This window comes from Pongo pygmaeus, chromosome 1 (genome assembly GCF_028885625.2).
Source record: "Pongo pygmaeus isolate AG05252 chromosome 1, NHGRI_mPonPyg2-v2.0_pri, whole genome shotgun sequence".
In the NCBI taxonomy this organism is placed as follows: Eukaryota; Metazoa; Chordata; class Mammalia; order Primates; family Hominidae; genus Pongo; species Pongo pygmaeus.
Genome location: NC_072373.2, coordinates 70793669 through 70806857, shown reverse-complemented (window position 1 = coordinate 70806857; position 13189 = coordinate 70793669). Strand labels below are relative to the sequence as shown.

The 13189-nt window shown below is 43.8% G+C and overlaps 1 protein-coding gene across 8 annotated transcripts in view; it reads right to left on the bottom strand.

Moving 5' to 3' along the window:
* Positions 1–3240: 3240 nt before the first annotated feature.
* Positions 3241–13189, bottom strand: part of ABL2 (ABL proto-oncogene 2, non-receptor tyrosine kinase) — a 126955-nt gene continuing 117006 nt past the window's right edge. For 4 of the 8 annotated variants that reach the window (XM_054458143.2, XM_054458207.2, XM_054458313.2 and 1 more), the window contains 2 exons: positions 12882–13115; positions 3241–12572 (listed from right to left, as the gene is read on the bottom strand). In XM_054458143.2, the coding sequence (XP_054314118.1) occupies positions 11392–12572; positions 12882–13115 (1415 nt within the window). In that variant the 3' untranslated portion in view covers positions 3241–11391. Of the gene's footprint in view, positions 13116–13189 lie in introns of all 8 variants that reach the window. The other 4 variants (XM_054457838.2, XM_054458006.2, XM_054457923.2 and 1 more) reach the window with 1 other exon arrangement.

The following is a 13189-nucleotide window of genomic DNA, read 5'->3' as shown; positions in this document are numbered from 1 at the left end:
GCAGATGCTGGCACACACGGAGCTGGCAGGGTATGTGTGCCCGTCTAGTCAGTTTGCTTTGGGACCACATCGGTGAAGCCAAGTCATGCCAACCTCCTACTGCACATTGCTCTTATATATGAAAATGTTCACTCCTGTACTCTCAGCTGTAAAAAGAAAAGCAGTCATTTTGAGGATTAAATGGCACCGTGTAGACATGTAGCACTGTGCCTAGACATAGTGTTCATTATGTGCCTTTCCCCTTTTCTTGGTTCTTCTCCCATGCCTCTGGAATAACACAGTTCTTTTTTCCCTATGTTTTTAATATATTATACACACATATAGTCAGGGTGTCACTATGTTGCCCAGGCTGGTCTGGAACTCCTGGGCTCAAGCTGTCTTCCTGCCTCAGCCTCCCAAAGTGTTGGGATTATAGGCGTGAGCCACTGTGCCTAGCCTTTTCTGTCTTTCCTATTTGTCATCATCTCATGTCCTTTCTTAATTTAAGCCTTCCTCACAGATTACCTGACATCAGGAGTTCAAGACCAGCCTGGCTAATGTGGTGAAACCCCGTCTCTATTAAACAAAAATTAACCAGGTGAGGTGGCAGGTGCCTATAGTCACAGCTACTCGGGAGGCTGAGGCAGGAGAATCACTTGAACCCGGGAGGTGGTGGGTGCAATGGTCCGAGATCGCACCATTGCACTCCAGCCTGGGTGACGAGTGAAACTCCATCTCAAAGTAAAGCAAAAAAAAAAAAAAAAAAAGCCTTCCTCAACCCTCTCTCCTTTAGTTCTTATAAAATGAAACACTTCTGTCTCTCCCACATTCAACAGTTTGTTGTGCTCATTTACTCAACTGCCTCGAGGTTAGAAAGTACCTACCCTGAGCCACATTAGGTACTCAAATATTCAAATCAATGAAATAAAAGGGTTTTAGTTTCATACCACTCAAGGGATAAAAGAACTCAGCCTAACGGTACAATCAGATGGAGCCAGTGTTGGCTACTTACTCACAGGTTTTCCGTCTCAAGCATCCCAGAAGATGTAGGCCACCCGATGCTACTGCACACCAGGCTCTAAACACACTGCATACGCTCGTTACAGGGTGAGTCTCAGAGACAGAACAGGTGGCATTCGTTCCAGCACTGGCCAGCTGTGTTTGGTGTCATAAATAGAGGATCTGAACCTCCCACCTTGGGAACCAAGACAAGCAGCAGAATATAGTGGTTCCAAACACATTCTCCGGAGCCAGACTACCAGGGCTGGAGCCATGGTTTCATCACTTAACACTGTGAGGCCATGGGAAAGCAGTTTAGCCCCAGTGTCCACTCCAGCATAACTGTATCTACCTCACAGAGTTGCTGGATGACATGAGTTCGTCTTTATAAAGTGCCTATGAAACTGCTTTTGCAAAATTCATAAACTGAGAAAATTATGAGTGACATATCAGACCTAACTGACCCCATCTTGTTGCTAACCTCTAAACTGTCCTTGTTCATTCCTGGGCATAGGCCAAACTAGCTTTGGGAAGGATTTTTGTGTATAGTTTGTTTAAATAGCCCTTCCCAAAAGACTAAACAGTTCTTGTAAAACAAATGAAAGGCCACCAAGTCAAGATGAGAGAAACTGGAATTTTTACCAGCCATTATTCTAGAGGTCCTAAGATTTGCAACTTCCGCAATTACTCTTGAAGGTTAATGTCGCTATTGTGAACCTAAGATTGGCCTTTTTGATGTCTTTTCAGGTTTTTTATTTCTAACAACCAGATGGCCCCACCTGGACCTGCCAGCCAGTTCTGTGGCCCCCACCTAGGAACTGACTCAGCAGAAGAGAACAGCTTCGATTCCCCATGATTTTACTCACCAAATTATCCTTAAAAACTCTGATCCCCAAGTTTTCTGAGACTGATTTGAGTAATAATAAAACTCCGGTCTCCCGCACAGCCAGCTCTGTGTGAATTATTCTTTCGCCATCGCAGTTCTTCTGTCTTGATAAACTGGCTCTGTCTAGGCAGTGGGCGAACTCATCCCAGCACTTTGGAAGGCCGAGGCAGGTGGATCACTTGAGGTCAGGAGTTTGGGATCAGCCTAGCCAACATGATGAAAGCCCATCTCTACTAAAAATACAAAAATTAGCTGGGCACGGTAGCACGCACCTGTAGTCCCAGCTACTTGGGAGGCTGAGGCAGAAGAACGGCTTGAACCCGGGAGGTGGAGGTTGCAGTGAGCCGAGATCGTGCCACTGCACTCCATCCTGGGCAACAGAGGGAAACTGTCTCAAAAAAAAAAAAATCGTTAAGTCAAATCACATTGAGAGATTCTTGGAAGATTCTAAAAAGACTTTCTAGACAACCAAAAATGAGTGGGAGAAAAGGACTGAAGGTGGAATGTGAGGAGGTGTATAAACTGCTGCTTACCAGCCATTTCAATTGGGCCTCACGTATGCACAACTTGTGTATATTCTACCCATACCTGTTAAGGTTACTTCTAAAAGCAATAACTCATTCATAAAAACTTGAAGACCACGTCAAACAAGAATAGAATGCTATCCTGTGAGGTTCTACACCTACTCTATAAATGCTACATTGACTCAAAACACTTAGAACTTACTTGGAGTTGTCCTCAGAATGGATTTTGAGAGAATTAAATTTCACTTGACAGTCACTTCATGTTGAAGACACACAAACAAACATATTACCCACCTTATGCACAGCAGCCTGGACTCCAGATGATGCCTTTTGTTCACTTCCAAAAATGTAATCCATCAAAGGATGAGTATTCACCCCCAAAGAGGACATTCTAAAGAATGTGCCAGGCTGGGTGTGGTGGCTCGCACCTGTAATCCCAGTACTTTGGGAGGCGGAAGCGGGTGGATCACGAGGTCAGGAGATTGAGACCATCCTGGCTAACATGGTGAAACCCCGTCTCTACTAAAAATACAAAAACTTAGCTGGGCATGGTGGCGGGCGCCTGTAGTCCCAGCTATTAGGGAGGCTGAGGCAGGAGAATGGCGTGAACCCGGGAGGCGGAGCTTGCAGTGAGCCGAGATCGCGCCACTGCACTCTAGCCTGGGCGACAGAGCGAGACTCAGTCTCAAAAAAAAAAAAAAAAAAAAAATATGCCAGAGGGATGCTTGCTTGCTAAAATCAGCTTCAGCTTCTTTACCTTATAGACATCTGCATTACGTAGACAGAAAGAAATGCTGCTTAGATTCCCTGTCAACTAAAATCATGGGAGAAACACTCCAATCTCCAGCCTACTTTGCCAATAAAATATTGCAACCTTTATTTAAAACAAAACACAACTTGGCAAACCTTGTGAGAAGACAGAGAGAGCAGTCCCTTTCAAGGGCCTCATTTATTTACATCAAGTTTAACACTGTTAGCAGTTCACAGTCAGACAACAGACGGAGAGAATTAAATTAGAAAAACAACTGAAAATATATTACAATAACAATTAAGAACAAATACCTGACAACACTGGTAATGTGACACACGATTGATGTGTTTTTAGTTAAATCCCACATTGTCTCACTATGTCCCCTTAGCAATGCACACAGTGCCCGATGCTCCAAACCTCACCCTCTGTGCACCACATACACACCTGCAGGGCGGGACCTTTGGTATAAACGTTCAACGAGTTTTAAAAAATCTGAATCCGCATGTTTTGGGACAAAGTTCTGTCAATCACCATGAAATGTTTAAACTTATTTTTACTAAGCGAGCATAAAACTGGGGTTTGTCCAGTGACAGTCATTAGAAAAGCAGACTGCAGAGAAGGAAAAGTGCAGGGTCTGGGAGGAGATGGGGGTTCTGAGTATACGTCAACAGCTAAGTCAGCCTGTTCACAGTCAACACACCAACCACGCCACTGCTGTTCATCCAAGGAAAGATCTGAGCGATTCCTCTTTTACTTACTCCCCCTTTCTTAACGGGCACGACAGCAGTGCACGTGCACTTATGGACACAAACGCACACCAGCTATACAGATCTGAGATGAGAGGGTTTTCAAACATATGCCCTAAAGAACCATAAACAACTATCTCATTGTTCCTTTCTAGTTTCTGAATACTAATTGACAACTGGCCTAATCATGGTGATTTCTCAAGATCTCAAGAAATTCCTCTCTAAACATAATGGAGTCCAAATGGCCACAGTGAGAAATTGCTGTCAAAATGGAGGACAGCTGGTTTCTCTGGCCCTCATCTACCAGAAGCATCTGTCTCCTGGCCTTCTTGCCACTCACAATACCTGGTATGGTACTTCTGAATTGTGCAGAACAGTATCTGAGGTTTACTGTTCATGACCCTAAAGCGTTCCCAGTCCTGCAAAACCTTCTGAAACAACAATAAATTTGCATATTCTTTTTATTGTGTTATAATTGCTGAAAATTAAGTATACATATATGTGAAAATTTAAGTCCCATTCTCCAACTAAAGTTTATGGTGCCTAATTACATGATTTAAAACTCCCGTTCTGAGATTCCAAAGCAAATCTAAAAGCAAGTTCCGACTACACAAACTCCTTATATTTCCTTTCATAAAGCCTGCTAGCATTCGACAGTTTGCCTCCAGCGTGTCCTAAAAGGTTACTTAGCATGCTCGGAGATCTCAGCTTCTGAGGGTTCAGCTCAGTAGCCTGGAGTGACAGGTAGGACCCTGAAAATTTGCTGATGCGAGTACAATGAAGAACAAAGAATCTTCCAAAACAGACATAGATGACATGTATCACAATTCTGCTCCAGATATGGTGTGGTCTGAGGACAGTGCTGTGCCTGGCCTTTCCCCTTCAACATGCCAGCTGCTCCCTCAGAGTGAACAGGGCTTTGCTACTCTGCTCAGGTTAAAAGGTAAGATTTTTCTAGGAGAGGTAAACAATTTCAAAGTTAGAGATGTACATGGGGATGAAGAAGTAAGTGCACTTGGAGGGAAGGGTCTGGTGAGACCTCGCCAGGTGGGCTTGAGAAATGCAGCAACTGCCAAGTGAACACTCTCAGGAAACCACTTCAAGTGGGGGATTCTCACAGATGGAGGATCTGGCCACTGCCACCTGAGAAGCTCGTGTCTACCAGTTCTAGTTCAATAATCATGCAAAATCAACCCAGCTGACAAGCCTTTTCCTCTGTGAGACTCATGAAACCCATCTTTGAAGGCACAAATCTCCAAGGGTGGCCTCTCGGCAGTTTCTGCCATTCCAAGTCAGCTTTGAATCATGACCTGCCACAGGCCTCCTTACCTGGGGAGAAGTATGGGATCTTCTTATCTTGATCCCACAGGGTGAAGCCTTCCCTAATTTCCTGTCCTTTGGATCTAGGATATTGAGTCAGAAATGAAGGTATCATCTTTTTTTTTTTTTTCTTAACGTGTCTCACTCTGTCACTTAGGCTGGAGTGCAGCGGCGCGATCTCAGCTCACTGCAACCTCCGCCTCCTGGGTTCAAGCAATTCTGCCTCAGCCTCAGGAGTAGCTGGGATTACAGGCATGTACTACGCCCGGCTAATTTTTATATTTTTAGTAGAGACGGGGTTTCACCATGTTGGCCAGGCTGGTCTCAAACTCCTGACCTCAAGTGATCTGCCCATCTTGGTCTCCCAAAGTGCTGGGATTACAGGCACGAGCCACCGTGCCCAGCCAAAAGGTATCATCTTGTACATACTCAAGATAGAATACATAACTCAGAGAGGTGGCATGAAAAGCAGAAATTCATCCTTCTGGACACTGTAATAAACTTCCCAAAAGACAGGCTGGACTGAGTCACGGGGGTGAGTGCTCCAGAGTAGGCTGCAGCTTGTCCCACAGCCCTGAATCCCACCCGTGCTTCTCAGTAAGACAGGAGCGTAGGGAATGACAGTGAAGTTCAAGTCAACTACAGTTGTGCTGAACAGAGCAAGTAACAATAACTATTACTACTGGCTTGCTGGAAAAAAGAAAAAAAAAAAAAAAAGCAAGCTTTGCGTTAGAATTTCTTTAAGTCTAGTAGTTGGAAAACCAGAACTCTATCCAAATGATATAGATATCTTGACTGTTAAGAGTTGGAGACGTTTCAGAAGTTCTCACATACTCCTACGGATCCCAGACTGAAGCAGGAATTTACAAAGGAAGTGAGCTACTACTGGCTTGATACAAGCTAAGACAGAGACACAAACCGCCGAAGTCTAGCAATACTTAAGCCAGAGACCCACCTACAAAAAGAGGATTGGTCATAGCAGATCCTTAGGGCATAGAGATGAACCCCAAGTCCAGGTAGAACAATTTAATGCAAGATGATGAAACTCAAAAATCAAGAACAAAAATATAGATAACCCCGTCAACCCAATATGAACTCCTGGTAGGGGCACAGCCTGATAACAAGAATGACATCAGTAGCAAAATGGAAGGGAGCAGAAGGGGTCATAATGAAATGTGGCTATAATTCAAAAGTGGCCACCAATGCAATTTACTTTTGAGTATTTTATAATAGGTGAATTAAATTCAGCTATTCTTTTTAGAAAAAGAAAAAAAAGATAGATGACAAATGTCAATGTCATTTATAACTGGCAGGAAATCCTAGAAAAGTAATTCCCAAAGTGCACTGGTTTTATGGCCATCCACCTCCCCCTGTAAACCTAACAAAACTATGCAGGACATAGGTTAAAAAAAGACACTGTCAACATCAACAGATAACAAGTCTGCTCCCACCACATTTAGGATAAATGGCCAAGCATATAGTGGACAAATGGAGAAGAGTAAGAGGGCCTCATCCTTCTTGAGTCAAGGTCCCCTGGAAGAGCTTCTGTGTTCTGGAGTGAGTACACATTCTTACTTTTTAAAGATCGGAATTAAACCAAAAAGTTGGTCCCTAGTTTCCTGAAGTAATTCAGCTCTGAACTACAACTTTAGCAAACACTTGCTATACCTGCTCATACTCGTTAAGCAGTTTCATATTTCTAAATGTGATAAATAACAGAGGTTGATTCTTATATATCTGCATTTTCAGGTCCCCCACAGGGTCCATCCACATTGAATCAACTGTCTTATCTTTTAAACAGACAATACTACAACCTTATAGTTATATTACAGTTGATATTTTCTCAAAGTGCTCTCATATACATTATCTCATAGTCATTAAAATAATGTGAACAATAAAGTTTTTTAAAGAAAAGGGAATGTAGGACTAACTAGGTTTTTTAAAAACTCAAGTTGGTATTTCTTTACTACAAAGTGCACATTGCTGTGTTGCTGAGGTCTGTCCAAAAGAATGACCCCATAGAATTTTTTAAATGACTGAATTCTACTGAGTGCTTGCTTGGCTCGTGTTCCCATTACTCCATATTCAAGCCCCTTAAGGTCAGAGTGTCAGGAGCATGTGCTTTAGAAAGTGTGCAGCACCACACAGGCTGATTGTCGGTATGAGCCACTTTTTTGCAGTGTCTCACATGGCAGCAGGTATGGTGGAAAGACCCCACAACCATAAAGTCAAGAGACTTGAATTCTAGCCTTGGCTCTGCCACTAATTAACCGTTCTGAGACAACAGGCAAGTAACTTAACCATCTTCTGCTAGTTTCTTAATCTATAAAGAAAAGGGTTGGGGTACTGATAGTTTTCAGATAGCACTGGGTGTTTCAAACACCTGGCGAGATTACTGGAGAATACACTAGCCGAGACCCCAGCCCATTGGGAATTCTGATCTGGAGTGGGGCTATTCCATCAGTTTTTTGTTTGTTTTGTTTTGTTTTTTAACCCTAGGGGATTCTGCTGTGCATCCCTGGCCTAGGTGTTAATAATAGTAGCAGAAGAACATTTATAGAGTGTGCTCATTGTGTGCCAGGCACTTGAGCTAAGTATCTTACAAATATCATCTCATTTAATCCTTACAACAACCCTGAGGTAGTTACTATTATTATCCCTGTTTTACAGTGAGGAAACTGAGGCTCCCAATGTTAAATGACTTGCCTTTTAGACAGGAATTAGAGCCTAAACACTAAACCGCTATCTATACTGCATCCTTTAAACTCAAAATCTCCATGACTTTAGTTAAATAAAAATGAGCAGTGCCTTAGCAAAGTCAGCATGCTTTATTACCTGGGAAATACTTTACTAGCCAACTTTCGGTTGAATCCTAAGAAACTTACTATCTAATTTAAATCCTAAAATGCTGCTGGTAAAGGGTCTCCACTATAATGACCTCTATGTACAGAGGTCATCTAGAAAAACACTGAATGAATTTCTTAGGGCCAAATTTTTTAAGGCTAATCTCTGAAAATCATGATGGAAGTCTACAGGAAAATATATATTTAAATTTTACACAAAGCCTTTTAAGAAAATACTTTAGGTAAAGCACAATCAAGATGTATGCAACACAAATCACTGCATTTTAGTATGCAACACAAATCACTGCATTTTAGTATGCAACACAAATCACTGCATTTTAAAGTGGGAAATCTAAACTGAAGTAATATTATCTGTACATGAAAGGAATCAAGCAGTGGCAGCCCAAAGGCATGCATCCAGATATACAGCATAACCACTTTAGAAAACTGTCAACGCCTTGGACGAGGGCCTTTGTTCATTGCTTTTAGAACAGTTAAAATTAAACTACACTTTTCTAGAAGCAGTTTTATCTGCTTTGGATTCAAACCTTTTAATTTACATAAGGGTTTGTGTTTAAGCTGGTCCTTTTCAAGTAGAAAAAGGAAAAACCTAAATTATGCTTGTATAGTAAGTTGACAGTGCCTCTTTAACCTGAACCTAGAGCCCTCGACCCCTGAAGTTACATAGTTCAAGCATCATGTGGACGGGGTGTGCTCCAATAGTCAATGCCACTCTTGACAGTGTTGAGAAAAATCAATTCCATTTATATATTGTGCACCCACTGTAGGCAAGACAGCTAGGTGCTGCCCCTGAGTAAGACACAGGCCCCACCCCCTACCCTTCAGATTGTTGTTGGGCAAGAAAACTAGGGAGCCTAAATACACTCAGTAGTGTTTCTCCAAGGCTTAGTTCCAGAACTCTCAAGGGAAAATAGAGCCCTTGCTTAAAAAACAAAAAAACCCTGAAAAACAATTACAATCCCTTAACTTGCATCCCACAACAACAGGGATAAACCTAAAAAGCAGCATAATAATATTCTAAAGTTTTAGCTTTCCCATCCTCGACCTTAAAAGGCTAACTGCTAAAACGAGTTCTTCAAGTTTATGGACATGTATGATGAGCGAGAATGGCAGGAAAGAAGGTGGGGGAAGGACTGCTGGTTTTTACATCTGAGTTCTCTTCCAACCACTAGGAGGAGATGAACCCGATCACTAGCTGCCTGTGCTGCAACTGCAGGTGACATACTGCAGGGATCACCCAACACCCGCCAGGAATGCCCAGCACCGCGTGTCTCCTCTAATCCTCTTAACCTGGGCCTCCTTTGGAGCAGCAATGGTAAGAATCAAGGTTTCCTTTCTTTCCAATGAAAACTCAATTTTGTTCTTGGTCAAAAATGCCAAACTCTATTCAAAACATAGTTTCCCCCTTAGTATTCTAGCCCAATTCATATAATCTCAACAATTCTTAATTTCATTAATATTTTCTACTCAGCAAATAAGATAATGGAAAACCATTCAGCATAACAACACTGCACTAAAAGAGCTTTCCAGAGAGGCTCTCCAAGGGATAGCTGCACACTTACTTGCAACACCCTTGAGAACATGTACTGTTACCTTAATTGAATAGATTAAGAGATGAGGCTGTGGTTTGACAGTGTATCAATGACAGAGCCAGAAGAAAACTCACTGCTCAATGTTGAATTCCTATTTTCCTAAGCTAATATTCCTTTGAGAGAATAAAATAAAAATACGTGTGTATTGAGCTCTCCTTGGGGAGGATGGGGGAAGTACTCATAAAGCTTTAAAAAGAGAATGAAGCAGTAACTGGAATTAGACCCGATACCAAGAACATTAATAATACCTAACTCATTAGATTCACTTCCATGCCATCCTAATTAGCTTCCACAATTATAACTAAGTAAGGAAGGAAAAGGCCTATTTTTCAAGGGCAAAACATATTTAAGGATTAAGTCATTAGGTTCCCAGTGTCTACCTGGTGCTCCCTGAAAATGACTACTCCTTCAATTATGCATTCTTAAAATAGAAGTGAAATGACAAAATAAATAAAGAATATTTCCAATAAGATCTGTACAAATAAGCACAATGATTGGGTAGGGGAGTAGGAAGGAATATGTGAGAGAAGAAAAGCATGTGAGAATAATGTGGGGGTGATTCACTTCAAATCCATAGAGAGAATGTCTCTCCCTATTCTCTACCTAGACTGGGCTTAAGGTGATAAGGGAAGGGAAAGGTACAGAGAAACAGCCATTAGGACCAAGCCAGCTTTTCCTCTCAGTCACACACAGGCCACTGGGTTTCAAGAAAAGACCATCTCCCTGGTATTTTAGTTGATAAAGAAAAATACACAGCTGCTCAAGTCCTTGGCCAATATGTCAGTATGCAGGGGAACTGTATCAGAACAGAATTCATTCCTTTGTGAGAACCTGTAGGGACTACTATTTTCAAAATCAACACTGGTTAATGCTCTGAATGCTACCAGGAATAAAGGAAGACAGCCTGCCCAGCAAAAGACAGAGAAGAACCACTAGGGAGACCCCTGTACTTATGGTTTACAGATAGCCACCAACAGGCAGGAAGCCCAGCCTGGTCCATTATGAAATAATATACCAGACTGGAAGAAGTGACTTCTGCTAATCTGTGTAAGATTTTAGAAGGTTTTCAGTCTCTCTGATTCAACTTTCCAGCATTCTTTACTTCCTGCACTAACTGATACACCAGCGGAAAACAGGACACAGGCATTCAGATAGGGCCATATTTCCCAGTTTTATGTTGTAGCACTCTGATTTGCAGTTCTTATTACAGCAGCAATGGCCTTGTGGAAGCAAGGCTAACAGCTGCTTCCAACAGCCCTGAACAAAAATTTATCTTGGTACATCCCCAGCTTTCGTTTCTTCTGTCCCACCAAATTCATTAGGTAAATTGGAACATAATCACCATTAGTACCTACCAGAGCCCCAGGTCTGGGTGCAGCTGCTGCGGTCTTGCTGAGAGCAGCCCTGCCTAGCACCTCCCAGCATTCCAGGTAGGGATGGGCTGCATTGCCTTCCTTATGATATACACATGTTCCCTATTTTCCAGTGCAGTTTCCAACCCTGTCCACTACTGCCTTGCCCCCACTTAATTTACCTCTCCTATACTTATATGGTTTGCTTCTTATTTTTGAGATGAAACTGTAAACGTGAGAACTCAGGGATCTGAGGTACTTCACATAAACACACTCAAGTATGAGTCTTTCATTTTCTGAAAACAAGAATACAGGAAAACAAGTCCCTTTCCCTCTCCCCTCAGAAATGTGTGCATTTTCCCACCAGGCTAACAGTGGCTACCTCTGCACCACATCACTGATTTCCTGTACACATGACAATAAGTTATTAAGGACAGGGTTTGTCCCGGGCACACCAGCAGCTGCTGAAGAAACCTGTAGCTCCTGCAGGCTGAGTTCCAGTTTGCTCACAGCCTCTCGGAAGGCAAATTTGTTGCGAGTTTGAGGGATGCAGTCCACATAGCCTGAGCAGTAGTCAAGCAGCTGGTGTCCAGTGTCTACCAGCTGGCTGTTGGGCACAGGTTCCGTGATTGCACTGGACAGTAGGTCAGCACATTCCAGCAGGGCCTCTTTGCTGATTTTGTCTGCTGAGATTTTCTCAGCAGCCTGTTTGGTTTTTCTCAGAGCCACTTTAGTACCTGCTGTGCCGTTGGCCATTTTGGCTGGCGAGATGGAAGATGTGGGCAGAGGCACTTGAGGTGGAGGCATCACTGGCCTCCCAGCTTTCCCACTGATGGGCACTGCGCCCAGAGCTGCCTTCTTTCCTCCTTCCTGTGTTTCTGACGTGGACTGTCCTGCAGTTAGGGCAGTCGGCTCTTCTGTAGGGTCTGAGCAGATGGACGGATGCTGCAGTAGTCTCATCACTGGTGGTGGGGGTGGGGCACACTTTGGTTTTACCCGTCGGGGTCGGTCCTTGTCTCCAGAGGATGTGACCTGATGCTCAGATAAGAGCTTGAATTTATTCCCCTGAGAGTCTGTGCCAATGAGCTGCACATCAGCTGGAGTGTGTTTCAGGGTGGGTGAGATAAGGACTGGCACTTTGTGGTTGTGAGTGGTTGGGAGGACAGGGGCAGCCTTGGCTGGAGAAGGCCAGCCCGGCTGCTCTCCATCCTCTGGAACTCCAGCCATCCCAAGTCGTGCCCCACCATTCTTCTCTTTGCCCTTGGGGGCAGCTGCCACTCCAGCCACTCCCACCCCTGGAGGGTCCTTCTCTGTAATGGCTAGATCCCCAGAGGGTGTTCTGAGAGGAAGAGCTGCGGCTCCTCTGGGCAATAACTTGGCTTTTGGTCTCTCCCTGCTTGGAGCAGCACTTTCCTCTGATTTTTTTGGAAGCATGTCATTGGCCCTGTCCACATTCTCTTCTGGCTGAGAAGAGGTGGACACTGTCCTTTCCAGGTGGAGTTTGGACCTCTGGCAGTTCCTGGGAAGGGTCATTGCCATCCTATCCTGCTCTGGAAGCCCTGAGGACATGGAAGATGTAGAGTTTGACCTTGGAAAAGGCTTGGAAGTGTCATCACTGGCTGTGGGTTTACCTGCTCGTAAGCCCAGTGTCTTTTTGATTAAGCGTGGTGTAAAGAAGCCTGTGATGCCAGACCACCCACCCCCAGCAGTGCCACTGCCCCCACCCCCACCACCGTCGTCATTACAGAGGTTCCTCTGTGCAAAGCTCCCCCCATAGCACTTGGGTGGCACCAGATTCGCCTCTTGCTGGGCAGGAGTGAAAGAGAACCCATCAGCATGCTGTAGAGAAGCAACAGATGAGAAGTTACCCGTGAGTTCGTATTTCTTATGGGGCTGATTCTCCATTTCTCGGAAGGAGCTGCTGCGTTTAGGGGGTGTAGGAGCATTTCTCTTTTTCATGAAGGAGCTGAAGAAGCCCCCCTTCCTATCCCTGGTGAAGCATGTCTCTTTGGCATCTTCCAAGAGGCTGCTGGGTGACTTGTCTCTTTGCTTTCGAGGCAGTGCTGGGGATCCACTGGAGGCCTGCGCACCTCTGATGAACCCTGATGAGAAATGGCCGATCAGTAACTTAAAAGACAAGAAGTGAATCTATTACATTTGAGTTACCGAGGCTGCA